Below are 22,090 nucleotides of genomic sequence, written 5' to 3'. Positions count from 1 at the left end.
CTTTCTCTCTCTCTCTCTAATTTGAAACATTATTTCAAGTGTTTTTAAATCAATAAATTTGGAATAAAATCAAATTTGATTATATTTTTCTTTCAAAAATACTTTTGATTACTATAAGTAAAGAAAAGGGTGCATTCTCTCTCTCTCTCTCTATCTCTCTCTCTCTCTCTCTCTCAAATACAATTTTTTTTTTATTGATTAAATTGAACTTTACTAAACTCTTATCAATTTCACTGTTAAAAATATTTCATTAGACATCTCACAGTGTCCACATGTACCATTCATCTGTTTGTCAATCTATATTTGAGGTCATTCTATTCATATCACACAAAGAAAACTTCCAGAAAACTCTTCTATTGTTACTGTTTCTGACCAATAGAATTCTTGTTATTATAGCTAACCATTTAAGTTCAGTCTTTTTATTCTATTTATAGTTTTTAGGGTTGGTTAGTGCACATCTACCTTTGGGAATTTTACAACACCTATTCAGCTTATAAACATGAAAAAAATAAGATGGAGAGATATTTTAACAAAGAAATTATTAACTTATACAATTAGAGAAATTCTTTTTCCTGAAATAATCAGTAAAACTGAAGTGTTAAATTGTCTTATTTATGGGGTTGTCACTCACACTGAGAAAAAAAAAAGTTGTCAATTCTTTGTCATACCTGAGTAACTTTGTGACCTAAATTCAGACCAAATGTGATACTTTGCTGACCAAATTGTAATGTCTGTTGATCAATCCAGCAGGCAATTGAAAACTCAACTGGTCTTTTGTAATTCGCTGTAACACATGTACCTGGACAGATTAAGAATAAAAGGTAGCTGGACATTACCTGGGCACAGGAAGCAGAGTTGACAGGTGTTAATAAGCATAGGTTGGGACCAGAGATGACCAGTGTGCCTGTTATTGTTATGAAAACATCACCAACCCACCCCTTCAAATGTTTATTCAACAGTTAAAAATGAAGATTGATGAAACAATACTTATAGGTATTTCTTGTTAAACTAAGGAATTTGAACAGAAACTTTTACATCTTCCCCAATTCAACAGAGTCATCTGTACATTATTTATTTAATATTATGACTTATAAGTATATTATAAACTGATAGTTATGGATTACATTATTTATCATAATGGTCACTTAAACATTTAAAATAAATAACACAGACTATAATGACCAAATAATCTTCAATCGACCAGTATTAACCAGTATTGACCACTGGCCCGGTCAATACTCATATTGACCACTTTTTTGCCAACCCTGTTTACCAGCCATAATGATTAGGTGTACAGATGTTATCTATTGCATATATTTACCTTATGGTACCAGACTTTTATGTTGTTTTAATTTTGAACGAAAATAATTAACTTTTGTGAATTTAAATTTAAAAGATATTTCAAGAAAGTAAGTGCAAAAATGTTAAACAACATTGTAATGTAATGAAAAATTAAAAGGTTAGGCATATGAAAATTATTGTGCGATTCCAGTTTTCTGACCTACATTATTTTTTTATGACCAATCTTTTTTTTTTTTTAAAGATCAGGATCCAATTATTTGTAATTAAATTACCTGCCCTTGGTTACAAATTGTTGAAGCTAGGAAATTCAGAATTATTTTTAATCTTTTAAACATTTTCAGTTTAAATCAAAGTGCCTGTATTTATCATGTTTATAGAATGTTTTAATATATTTGCTTGTTATTTTTAATATAACCATGAATATTTCTTTTTTATGGATGTTCAAAACATTCCAATTTTAGGAGAAGTTTTATTATTTCAGATGCAGAAACAGCTCTCCATGTAATGGAGGATAAAAAGTTATCTGAAACTGAATGGATGACAAGGATAGCAGTCCATTATTTATCACGGCTGTCTGTTTCACATACTTACAAGTTAGACTCCTGCTACAAAAAGAAATTTACAGAGTGTCCTTGTTCTTGCAAAAAAGAAGTTAACTATGGTGACACTTCTATTGGTAAGTCCATTTTCATGACTGCATTAACAGTCTCATTCTGAAAAATTTCTAAAACATCTACCCGGTACAACAAATAAGGAAACATAGATTCAACATGATATTAAACAAATAGTCGCTGGAAGGGCATTTCAGAGTTCTTGACGTATCAGTTTCGCCCCCCCCCCCCCCCAAAAAAAAAACCCAAAATGTCAGATATGAATTGTTTGCTTATCAGTCCAATTGTCTAACCAAAAAAATTCGTAGTCAGTGCTCAGTTAAATTAATTCCAGAACCAGAAAATTGGTTTCCACTCTGTGTTGGTTTTGAATAATACTATAAAAGTAAAACAAATGTGGTGACCTCCTGGCCGATATATGCCGGTGAAACACCTAAGTCTAAGCGATAACAAGAAACGTGCAACAATATGAACAAAACCATGAACAACACCGGTTTTAAGAACACTGGTCAAAACTACAAGAATGTCTGAAATATGACAAAAGGGGCACGGCATGCATCATTTCTTGCGATAGTATTAATGCCAGGCCAAACTTTAAAAAATATTCCTTACAATTGTATCATTTAGTACTAGTCTAGAATGCTTAAAAGAAATTGTCACTGTACCCCGAAATAAGTCTTGTATCAGATGTTTTTCTAGGGCGACACCCCTTGACCATGAAACAACATTTTCACTAGCTCGTGAAAAAAACGTTTTTCTCATTGATTAAATTTTGAAAATGCCCCCAGAACAATCAATCTCCATAAATAGGGTCATGCAGATAATAGAACCCTCCTAAGTGGGGGGTTTTTTTTTTCAAGAAAATAATTAGACAAATTTAGTACATGAAGTAAGATACATTTCTGAAATGATCACCGATTGTCAAAATACAGGAGAAAAATATATAGGATTTTAAAAAATTCAAATCTAAATAAAATATTCTGATAAACTTCCAAATCTAAAGGGATTTAGATCTGTAGCACTGGACAGTCTTGGCCCCTAAAACTGTTAACAAATAGAAAATGTTGTCTCCAGTTCGTTATAAATTTTTCAATTTATAAACAGAAAAAATATTTGCTGGATGTGCAGACTTAGGTCCTTTCCCGTATTGATGACTTAAAGATTTGTTCTCAGTTATTGCATGTCTAAAAATACTAATTGGGAGTATAATTCATAGAATATACAGTATAAATCTATCTTGTTCTTAGACATGTTCATGTTCGAAGCACTGATCTCTTGAATAAAGGAGATAAAATATTTTCACGGTTTCTCTTGCATTTTAGGCAATCCCCACACATGGTATGGACAATTTGGTGTTTTACTTGGAAATTATCCATCGGATAAAGGGAAATCCGAAGCTCACAGACAAGGTGAAGTAGCCGCAAGTGAGGTGCAAGAAGCTGATCCCCAGGAAAGTTCTTCTGATGACCTTTTAATATGTGACGATTCATGGAGTGGGAGCTCACAAGCCGAAATTAAACTTTCACCTCTGAATGCCCATATGCCACAGCTACATTCACAAACAATTGTTTTTTCTTTCTATCAGAAAAAATGTCACTCTGATTTGAATCTCATTCCATTTATGGGGGTGAGCAGAAATCACATCCAGTTTCATTTTTACGACAGTAAGGAAGATATTTATCTTTTAAGCCGAGAAATGCCTTTGTTTTATGCAGACAAAACACTGAACATGTCTACAGTAATAGCCACATGGCTTGTTTTGAATTACCAGTATCTGATGTCTGGTGTCACAGCAAAAATGAAATCTGAGAAAAAATTTGGTTTTCATTCATCTGTTGGACCTAAATATTTGAAATTGTTTCAAAATGATATTGAAATGGGCCCTTTAAAGTCTGAGCCTTATAAATTTAATGATATTATTTTGACAGGGAAACGTTTTTTGCCTCAAAATGATGTTACTGCAGATATTGATGCCAAGTATGCAAGGAAAGCATACTAGATAATGTATAAGAAATGTCTGTGTTGAGCACAATAAAGACTCTACTGTCCTCTTATGTAATCATATTGTGTAATTTGTGTTATATTCTACAGTAAAACACGCTTATTGCGAAGTGATATTCATTCCCCATAAGATGAAAATAACAAAATGGTATTGGATATAACGAATTTAAGTTATGATAAACTGTTTTCCACGTGCCCTGCAGGTTCGCTATAACTATGTTTTACTGTATACCAAATTGTCCCTCACCTCTTGAATTTTTCTTGATCTGTGAATCCCTCAAGGGGTACCAAATTACCCCTCACCCCTTGATAACTTACTTTATCTGTGAATCCCTCTAGGGGTACTTGTATGCCCCACTTGAGATCACGGCTGATACAGCGAGGTTTCAGTCCATCCCGTAACCAGGAGTTGGTAATGATGCGAGCATTGTTTGTCCACATTCCTCTACCGAACTCTTTACCAAGGTGAGTCTGGAGTTTACTCGCTATCTGTCCATTAGATTGGAGAAACCAGCATCAAAATGGATATTGTTGCAAAGCTCTCATTCACGATAAAACCACACTGCTTAAAAGTGTGCTCATGAATATTTAAAAATGTTCTAATGAAGATAAGCAAAACTACTCTTTACATTTTGCAGTCATTAACTGACTAGCGTTATGACATTTATATTGATGGTGTCTCTTGACCCATCTTACTTTGGGTAAATCCAGGAACAAGTGTCTTGAGGACTTGACCATGGGTATTCCCTGACACACTTTACACTTGGGGTCTTTCAGGTCCACTGCGTTCAGTAGTTTACCACATGCGTCACATTGGTCACCGCGGGCGTCATCATAACCACAGAGGGGACATGTGCCCTCTACAAAGCGGTCAGCAAGGAACCTATGAGATAAAGCAAACCACCCATCACATGTGTTACTGAGTGATCAAACCACCCATCACATGTTGCTGTGTGATCAAACCACCCATCACGTGTTACTGTGTGATCAAACCACCCATCACATGTTACTGAGTGATCAAACCACCCATCACATGTTGCTGTGTGATCAAACCACCCATCACATGTTACTGTGTGATCAAACCACCCATCATGTGTTACTGTGTGATCAAACCACCCATCACGTGTTACTGTGTTATCAAAACACCCATCACATGTTACTGAGTGATCAAAACACCCATCACATGTTACTGTGTGATCAAACCACCCATCACATGTTACTGAGTGATCAAAACACCCATCACGTGTTACTGTGTGATCAAACCACCCATCACGTGTTACTGTGTGATCAAAACACCCATCACATGTTACTGTGTGATCAAACCACCCATCACATGTTACTGTGTAATAAACCACCCATCACGTGTTACTGTGTTATCAAACCACCCATCACATGTTACTGTGTAATAAACCACCCATCACGTGTTACTGTGTGATCAAACCACCCATCACATGTTACTGTGTATCACCACACATTTTACTTTTTCTACACTTTCTTTACATTATGTTACACTTCTTTTACACTTTTGTACACTTTGCTCTACTTATACATTGTAGACTTTGTTCATTCATTGTATGCTATAACATGTCATAGTTCTGTAATATTTCCTACACTTATTTTTACTACACTTTTTGTTCTCTTTGCTACACTTTTTGTTCTCTTTACTACACTTTTTGTTCTCTTTGTTATACTTTTTGTTCTCTTTACTACAATTTTTGTTCACTTTATTATGCTTTTTGTTCTCTTTGCTACACTTTTTGTTCTCTCTATTACACTTTTTGTTCTCTTTACAACACTTTTTGTTCTCTTTATTATACTTTTTGTTCTCTATGCTATACTAATGTGGACTTGTTATAGTTCTGCTATATTGTGAAACACTTTTGTTCTCTTTATTACACTTTTTGTTCTCTTTATTACACTTTTTGTTCACTTTGCTACACTTTTTGTGCTCTTTACTACACTTTTTGTTCTCTTTACTACACTTTTTGTTCTCTGTACAACACTTTTTGTTCTCTTTATCATACTTTTTGTTCTCTATGCTATACTAATGTGGACTTGTTATAGTTCTGCTAAATTGTGAAACACTTTTGTTCTCTTTGGTACATTGTTGTACACTTTGTGATACTAATGTAGACTTCATTGTACTTCCTATATACACGTTATAGTTCTGCTATATTATGGTCTGGTAGACTACCTATGCACTGTTAATCTCCTGCTATACACTACTTACACTTTCTCTACACTTCTGTAATCTTGTTACACTTTCTCTAAACACCTGTCCATGGGGATCCGGGTTAGAATAGGTCCTCAGTACCCTTTCCTTGTCATAGAAGGCGACTAAATGGGGCGGTCCTTCAGATGAGACCACCAAAACCGAGGTCCCATAGCACGATAAAGGTTGGTCCCGTAGCACGATAAAGATCCCTCCCTTCTCAAAGGCCGAAATTTTGCAGCCCTTCACCGGCAGTGATATATGAGTGAAATATTCTCGAGAGGGACGTTAAACAATATTCAATCAATCAATCTAAACACCTGTACTCTTGTTACATTTTCTCTACATTTCTGGACTCTTGTTACACTTTCTATACACTTCTGGACTCTTGTTACACTTTCTATACACTTCTGTAATCTTGTTACACTTTCTATACACTTCTGGACTCTTGTTACACTTTCTCTACACTTCTGTACTCTTGTTACTTTCTCTACTCTTATTACACTTTCACTACTCTTATTACACTTTCACTATTTCACTACTCTTATTACACTTTCACTACTCTTGTAACTTCTGTACTCTTGTTACACTTTCTCTACACTTCTGTACTCTTGTTACACTTCTGTAATCTTGTTACACTTTCTATACACTTCTGTAATCTTGTTACACTTTCTATACACTTCTGTACTCTTGTTACACTTTCTATACACTTCTCTACTCTTATTACACTTTCACTACTCTTGTTACTTCTGTACTCTTACTACACTTCTGTACTCTTGCTACATTTCAGTACTCTTGCTACACTTTCTCAACACTTCCCAAATCTTCATAAAGTAGCCTTGATCCCCATTATGACATTCATTTTACTTGATACCACACTTTATTCTGTTTTTATTCCTTATCATCCCTGTTAATTAATCAAACTTTATAAAACTTGCCTTAAACATTTCTGACACTGCAACTGTTCTACACTGTCCCTGAGAATGTATCCATTCTTCTCCAGCTTCCAGAAAATATCCTGTGCAATTCTGTCAAATGAAACACACAGAAATCGAAACACATACTTTAAGAATATGATATCTTGCAGATTCAGATAAATTGGTGAGAAGCACTAAATATGCATAATTCCTATTTTCTTCTGATTTATACCTTTCTTGCTTATAGGAAATGTTGTAATATTTTTACTGCAAAAATAAATAAAACTAGAAAAATAAGGACTATATTTTTAACCAATCATTACATCCAACTACCTTTCAAACCAAATCTGGCAAAGTGAATACATGTATTAGTACTATATTTCTTGTCCTTTTAAACTTCACTGTCTTACTGGTTAGATCAGTAGGTTAATGCATGACCATCCATCTCATAGGGTTTTGATATTTTCCCCAATTTACTTTCTATCAAAACTGCATTTTTTCACTTTACATATAGGAAATTTTAAAAGTTTTTGAAATATTATACACGTCCTCCATTATTATTAATTATGATAATTTTTTTTTTTTGGTGTGATTGAATGAGACTTATAATATGGATATTTTTGGGTGTGATTGAATGAGACTTATAATATGGATATTTTTGGGTGTGATTGAATGAGACTTATAATATGGATATTTTTGGGTGTGATTGAATGAGACTTATAATTTGGATATTTTTGGGTGTGATTGAATGAGACTTATAATTTGGATATTTTTGGGTGTGATTGAATGAGACTTATAATATGGATATTTTTGGGTGTGATTGAATGAGACTTATAATATGGATATTTTTGGGTATGATTGAATGAGACTTATAATATGGATATTTTTGGGTGTGATTGAATGAGACTTATAATAGTTTCTTCCTTTTTTGATGTGAATGAATGAAACTTATAATTCTTTGGTGGGGTGGGGGGGGGGGGGGGGGGGGGGGGGCTGATTGAATGAGACAAGGCTCTGTCAGTTACAGTAGTACAGAATCTGACCTGGTTTGTTCTGGTATTGTGGTACGACTAAACTTATCAAAGGAAATATTGAACCACTCGTAGATTTCGTTGTGGATTTTGTTGTACTTGTCACAGATCTCCTTGGGGGTGAGGCCCTCCTCAATGGCTTTTGTCTCCGTTGCTGTTCCGTATTCGTCTGTCCCACAAATGTACAGGCAGTTATAGTTCCTTAATCGACAGTACCTAGTAAATAAAGAAAATGCATGAATTCCCAAACGTACAAACATTTTAAAACAAACAAACTTGTGAAAAGAAGGTCCATCAACTTAATATTCTCTTGACATGGCCAACTACATGTACAAAATAAGGACATAAAAGTCAGACATTTTGATCATCACCAAGCAATGTCACCGAGAAGATTTTCACTGAGGACACTAACCTAGAGAAGACATCGGCACTGAGAACACATCCTATGATGTTTCCAAGGTGAGGAACGTTATTTACATAAGGGAGAGCACTGGTGATCAAAAGATTCCTCTCCCCTGATTTAGGTAATCTGAAAAGTAAAAATATACATGCATGTCTTTACTTATTATCTTATGTAACTAGATATGAACTGTGGGATATATTCACTACTAGACATGAACTGTGGGATCCACTGCTACACATGAACTGTGGGATTTATTTCACTACTAAACATGAACTGTGGGATCTAATTCACTACTACACATGAACTGTGGGATCTAATTCACTGCTAGACATGAATTGTGGGATTTATTCACTACTAGAAATGAACTGTGGGATATAATCACTACTAGACATGAATTGTGGGATTTATTCTTTACTAAAGATTACCTGTGGGATTTATTAACTACAAGACATGATCTGTGGGATTAGACATGAACTTTGGGATTTACAAAATGTATTCACTACTAGACATGAACTGTGGGATCTATTCATTACCAGACATGAACTGTGGGATTTATTTACTATTAGACATGATCTGTGGGATCAGCAGTGATTGGGAAGGCCATGCGCCCTGCGTCATAGTCCTAATCAGATGAAAATTGGCGCATTAAATTATGTAATCCATGCGCCAAAGTGCGCATTCATTAACGATTGTAACTTACATTTTTTTTCTCTCTAGAATGAATTGAGTAGGACTTACTTATTTTTTGTACTTTCATTTTTAATTCCTATGTATTCTGTCAGATACACCGAATCTCATTGGTTGCAGCAATACAAATCAAAATAGATAACCAATAAACTATTTCCTCTTACATCACATCTCATCACGTCTTCTCATGCTTATACTTTAGTGTTTAAGCTTCGGAAGTCCAAGGACAGATATAGAATCGACAGAAAGTGAAAAAAAAAACAAATAATGAAAAAATCAATATATGCACCCAGGGGTGCATGAGCCGAGTTGCATGGGATACATTGTAAAGTCAGGAATGATGTGGCATATTTATAATTGTGAAGAACTAATTTCAGTTTTAACTTTTCGAGTTACTGTCCAGAAACCGTATTTGTCTGAAGTTTTCAATCTACTATTTTCGGTCACTGTGACCTTGACCTTTGACCTTTTTTCTCCAAAATCAATAGGGGCCTTGCTTTGCTGGTATCCAACAATACATCCAAGTTTCATTTGATTCAAATTAAAAATTTTCGAGTTATCCTCCTGAAACCAAATTTTTTTGGAATTTTAAATCTATTTTCGGTCACTGTGACCTTGACCTTTGACCATTTTTCTAAAAAAAATAATAGGGGTCTTCCTTACCTGGTACCCAACAATATATCAAAGTTTCATTTGATTAGATTGTAAACTTTTCGAGTTATCATCCGGAAACCAATTGTTGACACCCAACCGACCACCCGCATCACCAAACCAATAGCCGAGTTCAACTTTGTTGCAACTCGGCTAAAAAAAAAAAAAACGAGAGACCATCTTCAAATACCAAAGCCAAGGAAACCAATGATACCATTGAGAATGGGAAATTGAAACAAAGTAGAAACATTTTCAAGAGCGGTGTAAAAGATCGTGGTCATGGTTCAGAGTTTCAATTAAAACAATAATGTTCCACTGCACATTTGCTATTTATTGAAATTAGTCATTCAAAATATGTTCATGGCCCTTTAAATTTGAAAATGGCCCATTGAAAACTTGAACCGTGGGGTCATAGTCCCATAAGCCATTTTGGCCTTCCCAATCACTGGATCAGACATGAACTTCGGGATTTATTAACGACTAGACATGATCTGTGGGATTATACGTACATGGGGTGTTTTCTTTCCCTGGGCTTTGGACACTTTGATTTGCCAGTCCTCCACGATTCTTTGGCAGACTGAATTTCCTCTGTTGAGGCTTCCTTTGTGAGCTTTCGATATAAAATGAATGCGATTAACAACACTGACCAATAAAATTTCAAAAACAGCTTATAACCATGCAAATAAAACTAACATCATGATCATAATTTGACATTTTTACTGAATTACACAATATCAAATTTCAGATAAGTATTTGCATGTTTCAAGTTTTCAACATATTACACGTACTAAGAACAATGTCAAAGTTTGGGGGTACATCACCAAACTCCCCGTCGAGGCCTCATTACGTCACCTACGAATAGACCTCTCCTATGTGACGCAGCACAATATACAGATTTGTATATTGTGAGTCCGCGATTATCACGCAGGCAAATAACACTAAAGAAGTAGTTCGCAGTTAAAAGTTTGAAGATATTGATATTAAAAGCATTAATATAAAAGTATGGATTTTATTTTAAACATAAAATGATCAAAAGATCATTAAAAAGTAAGGAGACTCTATTCAAATTATTGTGTAAAGTAATGAACTTGATGTTTACGTTCTTGTTTTGAAAGTTTTTTACGTCTGACGTTATGTTTTTTCGTCATTCTACAGTGACGTCACAGTATACGCAGCCTAAGAAATCACTATCCCATAATGCCTAAGTGGAAGAGTTTGGTTTGTGAGCAAACGAACTCTGGTGGAAGTTTGGGTAAATCCCCTGATTGTACACTCACCAGACTTTCCTCAGCTGTGGTGTTCTCTGTTGCGTTTTCCATTTTCTTTTTCTGAGGCTTCGTTTTCTGGATGGACTCCTCTGATCTGGCCTCCTGCTCCAAAAGAGGCACGGGCTGAGCAGACAGTGATGCCTGCGACAAAACAGAAGTTAAACATCGTGTTTATCATACCCAGAGATATATTTCTTGTCTACTAAAGCAAAAATTATATGTTCTAGGGATGTCAATGAGTACTCGAGTATTGCTCAGTCATACCGATCATCGACTAAATTTGTCATAGTCCAGTACTCGTTAAAAATAGCATTTTTTAAAAGTAATGTTCATAAATCCTAATTGCTTCAGTGTTTTTGTGAGTAAAAATCATGTAAGGGTAAAATCAAACCGGTTTTAATTCGTTCATGTTCAAATGAATCATTTGAGTTAAGATGTCAGTCTGTAAAAATGTCTCTGAAGTCCGCTATTTGGACATACTTTAAAAGATCACATGAAGGAAGAAGAGGCCCATGGGCCACATTGCTCACCTGAGTCACCTTGGTCCATATCAGAAGATTTTCCATATCTATTTGCATGTAAAACCGTAGTCCCTATTATGGCCCCAAACCTACCCCTGGAGGCCATGGTTTTTGCAAACTTGAATTTACACTATGTCAGAAAGCTTTCATGTAAATGTGAACTTCTTTGGCCCAATGGTTCTTGAGAAGAAGATTTTTAAAGATTTTTCCTATATATTTGTATGTAAAACTTTGATCCCCTATTGTGGCCCCATCCTACCCCAGGGGGCCATGATTTTAACAAACCTGAATCTGCACTATATCAGAAAGCTTTCATATAAATCTCAGCTTTTCTGGCTCAGTGGTTCTGGGAAGAAGATTTTTAAAGATTTTTCCTATATATTTGTATGTAAAATTTTGACCCCCTTGAGGCCCCATCCAATCCCTGGGGTCCATTTTTTTAACAAACTTGAATCTGCACTATATCAACAACAACAAAAATACGAAAAAAAAAAAAACAAAAAAACAAAAAAAAACTTTGATCCCCTATTGTGGCCCCATCCGATCCCCAGGGGCCATGATTTTAACAATTTAGAATCTGTACTATATCATAAAGCTTTCATATAAATCTCAGCTTTTCTGGCTCAGTGGTTCTTGGGAAGAAGATTTTTAAAGATTTTTCCTATATATTTGTATGTAAAACTTTGACCCCCTATTGTGGCCCCATCCGACTCCCGGGGGCCATGATTTTAACAATTTATAATCTGCACTATATCAGGAAGCTTTCATATAAATCTCAGCTTTTCTGGCTCAATGGTTCTTGAGAAGAAGATTTTTAAAGATTTTTCCTATATATTTGTATGTAAAACTTTGATCCCCTATTGTGGCCCCATCCAACCCCCGGGGCCCATGATTTGAACAAACTTGAATCTGCATTATGTCAGGAAGCTTTCATGTAAATCTCAGCTTTTCTGGCTTAGTGGTTCTTGAGAAGAAGATTTTTAAAGTTTTTCCCTATATATTTGTATGTAAAACTTTGATCCCCCTTGTGGCCCCATCCTACCACCGGGGGCCATGATTTGAACAAACTTGAATCTGCAATATGTCAGGAAGCTTTCAGGTAAATTTCAGCTCTTCTGGCCCAGTGGTTCTGGAGAAGAAGTCGAAAATGTGAAAAGTTTACAGACAGATGGACAGACAGACAGACGCCGGACAAAATGTGATCAGAATAGCTCACTTGAACCTTCGGTTCAGGTGAGCTAAAAACAGTGAAATGTACTGATGACTTGTATCCTGTCAGTCTGGGTTTTTTTAACCCAGTACTCAACTATCGCTCGAATAAAGCCTCTGAGTATTCAATTTGCCTATCCAAGTAAAATTGACATCTACTCGCATATAGGTCGGTTCACCTATAAGTCGGTTGTATATTTTGTAGGCTATTTTGGAGGGATTTGCCATTGACCCACTTATAATCAGTAACCATGTCGTGTATAAACTGATGACCTACCTTTAGACAGGTGGTGTCCCCTCCTGGCACCACTCTAGTTAGGGCTGCCTGACAACATGGCAGGTTATTCAGAGCATTGAACCATGACTTAATGTTAGAATACTGACTCTCCAAACCTGAAACAAGGAGAGAGAATTTTTGTTCAATGTAATTTTCGTGTAAAAATGGTCAATCACTGTCATAGTTTTTGAAGCCAAAGTCCAATTTTAGCACACTACTTGTCTTGCTCCTCTGATAAGAGGCTAATTTCAAGTAGAGTCTATGCTAAACATGCATTGTCTCAACCAATTCAACTCAGTTTCAGATAATATTAATAAACCTCTCAGAAGTGAAAATTAACTTCCAATAACAAACTAAACAGAGCACATTAATAAATGAAATCTAAATAAATAAATCCCCCAAAAAATGAATGAATGAAATAAATTATACACTTTACTGGATATCAGAGATGCAGAGAAAAAAACAAAATGTTATACCCATACAGGGCTCGAAATTTACATATGCGCGTCAGTCTGTGACTGGTTAAAAGTCTGGCGGACTTACTGACATTTGTTTTAGCCAGTCCGATGGGACTGGTCAATTTTCTAAAACGACATTTTGGAAAACATACTTATGGAATCTTAAACACACATTTGACATTCCTCTGTAGATATCAGATGAACCAGATTAGTAAATATAAATCTCACATAAGTGTTACAATATTGTTTGAGGCATATCAAGTTAAATTCCATTATTTTATTTTAATAACATTAACAAAATATGTTTATTTATTTCTGAAAAACTGGTGGACTAATAAATTTTTCTGTAGACTGGTTGAAATTATAACCTATCAGTCCAGCTGGACTCGTGACATAAAAAGTTAGTTTCAAGCCCTGCCATACAGAGTATGTTCTTATTTCTAGCTGTAAAATTGGTTCTGTGGAGAAAAACTGGGATACAACCATGTTTTTAATACAGTAACATTTTCATTGTATCAAAATGTAATTGTTTTTACAATCTGTGAATCTGACAAAATACACAGAGAAATCATACAAGTAACAGGTCTATGTTAAGTTAGAAAATATACAACTGTTGTTAAATTCACACTATCAGAGAAGCATCAGCCATTTTAATTAAGCTTTTATGACTCAGTATAACTTCAAATTAAATTTTATTGAATGCATCTTTACCTTTAATTTCTGCAGCACCTTTAAACAGAGGATACAGGGAGCCCCACAGGACAAAATCTGCAGCAGAGGAGTCACTTCCCTACAAAGTTACTGTACATGAACTACTAGTATGTACAACAGTATTGAAGTATTCATTCCATATCCTATCTTTCGAATGGTAGATTTAAATAATTATTAGAGAAATGATAACAAGGACAACAATTATTCAATGAGTCCCATACTCAAACATCAATGATAAATTTAATGTCTTTCAACTTCGAACTAGACATCAATAAGTATTTTCTCCCTCTCATCTACAATGTACATGATGTATTAAACAAGTATGAGGTCTAAAACTCAAAAGGTATATCAAATGAATCCCCAACATTAGATCAGTTACCGAATGTGATCTTGACCTATGACCTATTGACCTTCCTCTTCCTGTCTACTAACAAACTGAAATGTTGTATCTACAGTATTGTCATATCAATTCATTGACTGCGACCTTGACCTCTGAAATTCTGACCTAGAAATCAATCGATATCTTTCTAATCTTATCTGTGTAGTAAGTATGAGACAGAAATCTTGAATGATACTCTTCACAAAGTGTCCATAATTTTTTAACATTGACTCAATGACTGCGACCTTGATATCTGACCTCTTGATTAAGAAATCAATAGAACTCTCTTTCTCTCTTTTCATCTATCATATGAAAAAACTTGAGTCTACACTGTATCAGGAAAATTTGTTTTAAAAAATTTCAATTAGACTAGTAAACGATACACCAGTTTCGAGATTAGAGCTCTCCTATGTAGGAGGTGCATTTAGTGGAACTTTAAATGCTTAGGTGGGACAGAGTGGTACCACAGTCAGTGAGAAAGACGATAAAATGTATAAAAACCGACTTCTTACTAAATACTTGATGTAGGAAATGTAAAATACTATCAAAAGAAATGCCTTACTAAAGTGAAAACATAAATACAATGCTATATTTCCAAGCAATGTCCTGGATATGATAGCTAGGAGCAACAAAATAACGTGATATAATAAGAATTTTAAGTATTTAATTACTTCTTGAATACTTATCATTTACTTAGTTTGTGTATCAGTAGAAATTGGGTGATGAAACTGCGTATGATAAACTTACTGAGCAGATTCCCTTATGCAGTGATGAATATTCTGTCCCACTCCCGCGTGTAAACAAGTTGTTTTGCACCTTAATAAGTACGAGAGTTCTCCAAAGGGAAATACAGTAAAACTCGAATATAGCGAACACGGATATAGCAAAATTACGGCTATAGCGAAGTGAAATTGATTTCCCCAGCAAATTATTCATATATTCTATATAAAAATCTGCGTTTATAACAAACACGGATATAGCGAATTTATGGATATAACGAAGTAAATTTCTATTCCCCTTGAATTAAAAATGAACATAAAAATCACCTTTTATAACGAATCTTTTTTTCATTTTAAACTCCTTGTAATTTGTAACAATCGATTTCCATTGCCATAAAGGGCCCACAATTATTACAAAATTTCTGTTTGTATTTTTCAATAGAGTTTGTTAACGCAAAACAATACTTACACGTATGTTTAGCAAATTTATTGTCGGTATTGTTTACTATTCTCATTAATTAAATTTGAAGTTTGATTGCATTTATTTTAAGGTACACTCCTTTATTTGTGTAAAGCAACAAGTAAATGACAACTGCGATAAACTGTTTGTATGTATTGCACATAATTCTGTTGACACTTTTCTTTCGACATGTTCTTGCGTGACTTAATAATCCATCAAGAAAATTTATCATATATAAATCAGTGTGTATAGTTCTTGTATAAAAATATTTCTTCTCGAAAATACATAGGCTTAATTTCTCTTAGAGACAATACAAACGCAAGTACATCGATTGTTGCTTTCTTATACAAATGATATACATGTAGAACAAATCAGTTTTATAACGAATTTGTTGTATTTGAATTATGAATTCGCTATAAGTGTATAGCGAATTACGTTTATAGCGAATTTTTATAGACTGGCCGCAAAAGTTCACTAAATCAGAGTTTTACTGTAACTCGGACGTATCTTGAAACCGGTGTATTAAGTGAATATGAGATCAATATCTGAAGCACCTCTTTACAAGGTGTACACAACACTTTACTGATGCACACACAAATGACTATTCATCCTGCCTCTGATAAAAATCGCGGAATTTCATTGGCTGAAACCAATGCTACATACATTGTACAATGATATTATGTCTCTTACAAACTTAATAATTTCAATATGCCCCTTCCACATGGTTTGCTGACCACATATATGTACTATGACGTCATGAGAATATGTATACCCTGTCGCTGGAGTCAGCGTATATCATGACGTCATATGCATAGGTATACAAAAAGAAATGAATTCATTTTTGAATTTACAGCCTGTTGAAAAACTTGTTCTTATCCCGTTGTTGATGGTTTCAATGTTGCAGCAACTTTATCACTGTTGTACATTTGATAAAGTATCTCAAGAATACATACATTGCAGTCATTTATTATGACAGTTGTACATGTACATTAGACAAGCATCAAGAATGAAAAATGTCAATATGCCTTTAATTAATGTATACGTAAATTCATCAACTGGATAAGTTCATTATGTAGACACTTAGAGGGGTAATACAGAAATATATGGGGTCCTTGAAAAAAAACATACTGGGCTCGGCTTACACCTCACCCAATATGATTTTTTTCAAGGACCCCATATATTTCTGTATTACCCCTAAAAGTGTCTACACTAAATGAAAGGGGCTGATAGGCATGCCGTTAATTGCTATCAACACATTCCAGTCTTGGATACCCAGGTGACTCACTGGGTTAAAGCTGTCAATCAGGACCTGAGCTATTGTCTCTTATAAGATAGACAATCAGTGTTTTTTATCCTTGTCCAGGTAAATTCTATGGGAGGTGGTTTAGAAATGAGTCTATAAGGAACTTGAGGAGTTGATGTAACCTATTGTTTGTTACCTTGATCAGTGATTTATTTTTGAGTTCAGTATTAAGGAACTTGAGGAGTTGATGTAATCTGTTGAGGGATTCCGTGTCTGCCTTCCTGTGAACCAGCACGCTGACGAGATACCGGACTAGGTGTGGCTGGAAATCAACAAGCAGTGTGTATTAAAGATTTAATATCATTCTTAGTCTCCAGCCTACATGTATGTGAAAATTCCGTTTTAATAATATTCGTTTTCCAAAAGACATTCATATAACAAAAAAATCAAGCAGTTACTTTATACTCTGCAATTTACAAGTCAAAGTTCCCTGGTTACAATGGTGAACTATTGAAAACACCCAAACCACAACCAAAGGCCCAACAATGCAGACACAAAACACCATTCCATTTGACAATTTGCACAGAGGACAAGCATGATGTTAACTTTGACCTTTGAAGTTGTTACCTGGAATTGTGAACTTTCCCACTCCAACCACTTGTCTACATTTGGATCCTCCTCTTCATACTTCTTGTTCAGTATGTACCTAGTGCATGCCATGGAAATAAACTACCAGTTTACATGAATCATACTCATTATTCTATAGAGATTTGTGCAGATTGAACGTCAAGGACTACAAAAGATAATGTTGTGGCCTTAAAAAAGTCTTTAAATAATCTATTCAATTATATATATATATATATATATATATATATATATATACAATATATATATATATATATATATATATATATATATATATATATATATATATTCTCCATGAACACTTCCAGGCTCTTTTTTTTTCTAAGTCTTTTTATAAAGGGCCTTTCCGGTTGGGAAAAAATAATAACATTTGCTTGAAATTAGGAAAAACGTTTCATACAAAAAATAGGGAAACAACTAATGGATGCTCCTAATACATATTAAGTCCGTGAACTAAAATGTTTGCTCATGCACATATGCAATATTACACAATGTATATTCATTGCATGTTAGTGAGGGAGATATGATGATTTATTCACCCAAGAAAAATCATATTGCACTTGGGCGTTGCCCTCGGGGAATATGATTTTTTTCTTGGGTGAATATATATATATATATCTTCCGAACATTCATGCAATAAATTGTTTATTATTTCAAAACAAAGCAAGACTACAAAAATGCATTTAAAATTGGAGTCCACTCATCACATTGTATGTAGCTGAGATCGCCCTAACGGTAACACCTTGCCGTCAACGTATTAGAAGGTACAAACAACGAAATATAGTGATATGATATTCAGTTTTTGTATTTCCACTCTCATTGAATTTTGATTTACTTGCTTGTTTTTGTATCAACAAAAACCAGGCGATTTAACTGTGTAAATCAGAGAACCGCATATTTTGTCCTTTACGAAATATGAAAGTAGAATGACTCGGACTTACTGTGACATCACAATACACTTCATCTACCTTGACAATGGAAAATGCACAAGGCTGTCCAAGGTGAAATATGATGTTTGAGAGGGAGATATGAATTTTCATCATCCATGGCACATGACTGCCTAAACCAATCAGATTACGTGATGCAGAGAATTCTCATACTGAGGTATAATAATACAATACATTACATTAAACAAATCCTATTACTAATGATAGCAAACTCCAATTTGTCCTTTTAGCTCCAAGAATGACCTTGACCTGACATGATCCCTAGTGGTGGACGACAGAAAGCTGAGCAAAATGTCATCAAAGTTGACATTGGTATAAGGTTAAGAACCCAAATTTGATGGAGATCTTTTAAAATATTATGGTTTATTTATTATGCATTATAAGAACAATGGTAATCATTATGTTTCACTTTCGACAAATTCACGAAATTTCATGCCCAAGAAAACTGGTCAAACCAACTCATTACATACTGTTTATCTTACAAGTAGAGCTATATTCTGCAGCAAGACAAGACGAAACATATCAAGTAAGATTAGAGATTGGGAAACAAACACACAAGTCATTTAGATGAAATCAGGTATGAATTTGACAACTTACCTAGTGGCCGAGTTAGGTGAGAAAATAAATCTCTGAGGACTGACTTCTAGGACAGGCAGGGTTGTACAGGACAGATAAGGTGCGACTCGTTCTGTAACAGAAATATACACACCTATCAAGGGATAGCAAAGTCATATGTGTGGTTCTTAGTCCAGCAGCATCAAAAACCATGTCAAATTGACACAATTTTAAAATTTTATGTAAATCATTTGAATATTTCTTATGATTTTGAATACCACAAAAGTCCCTTAAATTTTAAGAATTAGTTAAATCGTGGTAAGATTTAAAAGTGACAATGTTCTGTTTTGGCCTATATTCTCACACAGTTTTGTAAAACAAGATCAAGGTATCATTGACAGTTTCCTATACATGTTGAGTCACTGTAGAATCAACCATTATAGAATTCTCACTCTAAATCAGAAATGTAACAATGACTAGGTCTATATCCTCACCAAACGTGTTCAGCTGACATGATTTAATACAAAGAACATTTCCCTTCACGTTAAACTTGTCTAAATCTTGTACAACTGATCACATTATCCTATTTATGTTCCTTACACATTTTTCTAGTGAATTCACTCTTACAAACTTGTATCCCCCCCCCCCCCCCCTTAGTTTATCATGAGCATTTATTTATAGATTTCAAAAATCATGATATATATATTACCATTACTATTATACTATATCATATAAAACATATCATTATAAAAAAAAAATTTAAAACATTGAAAAGAGAAGATTTTATATAAAATTTTTAAAACATTGAAAAGAGAAGATTTTATATATATATATATATATATATATATATATATATATATATATACACACACACATGTATATATATATAAAGAACAGTGATTTTAAAATTTCATAACTCCTATAAGCAATACAAAATAGATAGTTGGGCAAACATGGACCTCTGGACATAGTGCTTATCAGTAATGAAGTACATATTTTTCTCCATACATATTTCTCTTACAGAAGATTATTCCATTCAGTCATTTCTTGATGAATTTTACCAGGGTTTGCAAAAAAAGCACAAGATAGGTGGAACATAAGAGTGGTATACACAATAAATGACTAGATGATCAAATTCAACATTTTTGTTATGACGACATGTGAAGACAAGGAAATGACCCCTACTTAAATAAGGTAGGTTAAACATATTTAGTCTAGTTTTTCTCCCCCAGAGAGTTAACTTAGTCTTCACCTAGTGAAGGTGTGCCAGATATTTTCAAAAAAAAATATAGATCCGTGGGTTTTTGTCCTGCTTTACAACATTACCAAAATACTACTACATATACTTGATGTATTATAACAGCAACCAACAATAGCTTCATCAACCCGCCAATATGAAATGAAAAACTATAGGTCTATATTGTATGAAATGGTGTTCCTAAGAATACTTTTATCATCTTCATCATCTAAATAATATTTAAAACCAGAATTATATTGCTTTTAAGGAATATTGTTGCAAAGTAAGCAGGTAAAGGTGCTAGTACAAGATTAACAAATCAAATGCGGTAGCTCAAAGTTAGAGTGTTCGCTTCACAACCTGGAGGTCATGAGTTCAAGCTCCGCTAGTGCCATGACCATGTCAAACGTAAGACGTAAGCAAAGGTAATGGTTGCTTCTTCACCAAACGCTTAGCATTTAGAAGTGAGAATCACGGGTCTTTCAGATATGACCTTAAAAACAGAGGTCCCCTGGCTCTATTACTGCAAGCATTGGCACATTAAAGACCCCTCACTCCTAGGCCCTGAGCACTAAGCTTAGGTCTAAATTTGTGGTACTTCACCTACAGATGGTGACGTCTCAATAGGAGTGAACATTTTTCGAGAGGATGTAAAACAAACACCACCACGATATACTGGGTTTTATAGCGTGCTACGCAATACTTTGTCTCCAACTTTGCAATGTTTCTAGAAGCAATTTATGTACATCTATGGTTTAAAATGAATAATTTGTATTCTTTGCTCATAATATTTATGTTTTAGTTTTAAAGTTTATCATTTTTATAGGCCTATATTTTTCAGATTTATAAATTTAGAACAGTAATACATTAATTACAGATAAATTTTACCGTTAACATAACAACATATTAGTCAAACTCATGTAGCGCCTTTATTTTGCAACCCACAGAAAAATAATCAACCAGCTGTCAACATCCATACCGATACTGCAGTAAGTTTTTACCTTCGTGACCACACTCCGTGAATGTAAAAGTCAATCCAGTCAATTCAAGCGCTGCGAGCACTTTCAGAGATTTGAAATTTCCTTGATCAGTGTAGAGTTTCATTTTTAATAGTGATCCACTTTCATCATCCACAGCGATTAATAAATAGTAGAGAGCGAAGGATGTCAATATGTCAGCGCCCACGAAACACGTTAGCGAGAAGTACTTCGAACCCGATCCTCTAACATTCCGTCAAGGTTTGGGGTTTTTTTTTTATTTATTTTTTATTATTATTATTGATGAATTGATTATTCATTAATTCAGTTCATGATATACTGATCAAGTTTCTTTCATTTGGATGACTAGTTTTATGCGTGTGGTTTTATTATTATTTTCTAATTATCAGTGATAAAAAAAAAACAACCCACTTTTCCGTTACTAATAACTATGATTATTCATTTGAACATATGATACATGTATATACTGATTATTTTGATTGTACATGACAAGTTTTATATTTTTTAATTTTCTGATTATCTGTGATTTTAAAAAAAAAATGTACTACATCGTATGAATATGGAGGTACTCTCTCTCTCGATCGATCGATGGATCGATCGATCTCGGATGAAACATGTTTAGTGAGGATGTCCTCACAATGTCTAGAA

At 34.3% G+C, this 22,090-nt stretch overlaps 2 protein-coding genes across 3 annotated transcripts in view; one reads left to right on the top strand and one right to left on the bottom strand.

Moving 5' to 3' along the window:
* The window catches only part of LOC125645834 (uncharacterized), a 5,089-nt gene extending 1,112 nt beyond the window's left edge, over window positions 1–3,977 (top strand). For both annotated transcript variants that reach the window (XM_048871694.2, XM_048871693.2), the window contains exons 2-3: window positions 1,784–1,978; window positions 3,236–3,977. In XM_048871694.2, coding sequence (XP_048727651.1) covers window positions 1,784–1,978; window positions 3,236–3,912 — 872 coding nt within the window. In that variant the 3' untranslated portion in view covers window positions 3,913–3,977. The remainder of the gene's footprint in view (window positions 1–1,783; window positions 1,979–3,235) is intronic.
* LOC125645833 (methionine--tRNA ligase, cytoplasmic-like) overlaps window positions 1–21,649 on the bottom strand; it is a 38,267-nt gene extending 16,618 nt beyond the window's left edge. Inside the window, exons 1-13 of the mRNA XM_048871692.2 lie at window positions 21,446–21,649; window positions 19,250–19,340; window positions 17,688–17,766; window positions 17,257–17,382; window positions 14,260–14,338; window positions 13,091–13,206; window positions 11,093–11,224; window positions 10,325–10,425; window positions 8,487–8,603; window positions 8,087–8,290; window positions 7,065–7,154; window positions 4,611–4,797; window positions 4,233–4,403 (exon numbers count right to left, since the gene is read on the bottom strand). Coding sequence (XP_048727649.2) covers window positions 4,233–4,403; window positions 4,611–4,797; window positions 7,065–7,154; window positions 8,087–8,290; window positions 8,487–8,603; window positions 10,325–10,425; window positions 11,093–11,224; window positions 13,091–13,206; window positions 14,260–14,338; window positions 17,257–17,382; window positions 17,688–17,766; window positions 19,250–19,340; window positions 21,446–21,548 — 1,596 coding nt within the window. The 5' untranslated portion in view covers window positions 21,549–21,649. The remainder of the gene's footprint in view (window positions 1–4,232; window positions 4,404–4,610; window positions 4,798–7,064; window positions 7,155–8,086; window positions 8,291–8,486; window positions 8,604–10,324; window positions 10,426–11,092; window positions 11,225–13,090; window positions 13,207–14,259; window positions 14,339–17,256; window positions 17,383–17,687; window positions 17,767–19,249; window positions 19,341–21,445) is intronic.
* Window positions 21,650–22,090: the final 441 nt, after the last annotated feature.

Source organism: Ostrea edulis, chromosome 6, assembly GCF_947568905.1.
Source record: "Ostrea edulis chromosome 6, xbOstEdul1.1, whole genome shotgun sequence".
Taxonomy (NCBI): Eukaryota; Metazoa; Mollusca; class Bivalvia; order Ostreida; family Ostreidae; genus Ostrea; species Ostrea edulis.
This window is presented reverse-complemented; position numbering and strand designations above follow the sequence as displayed.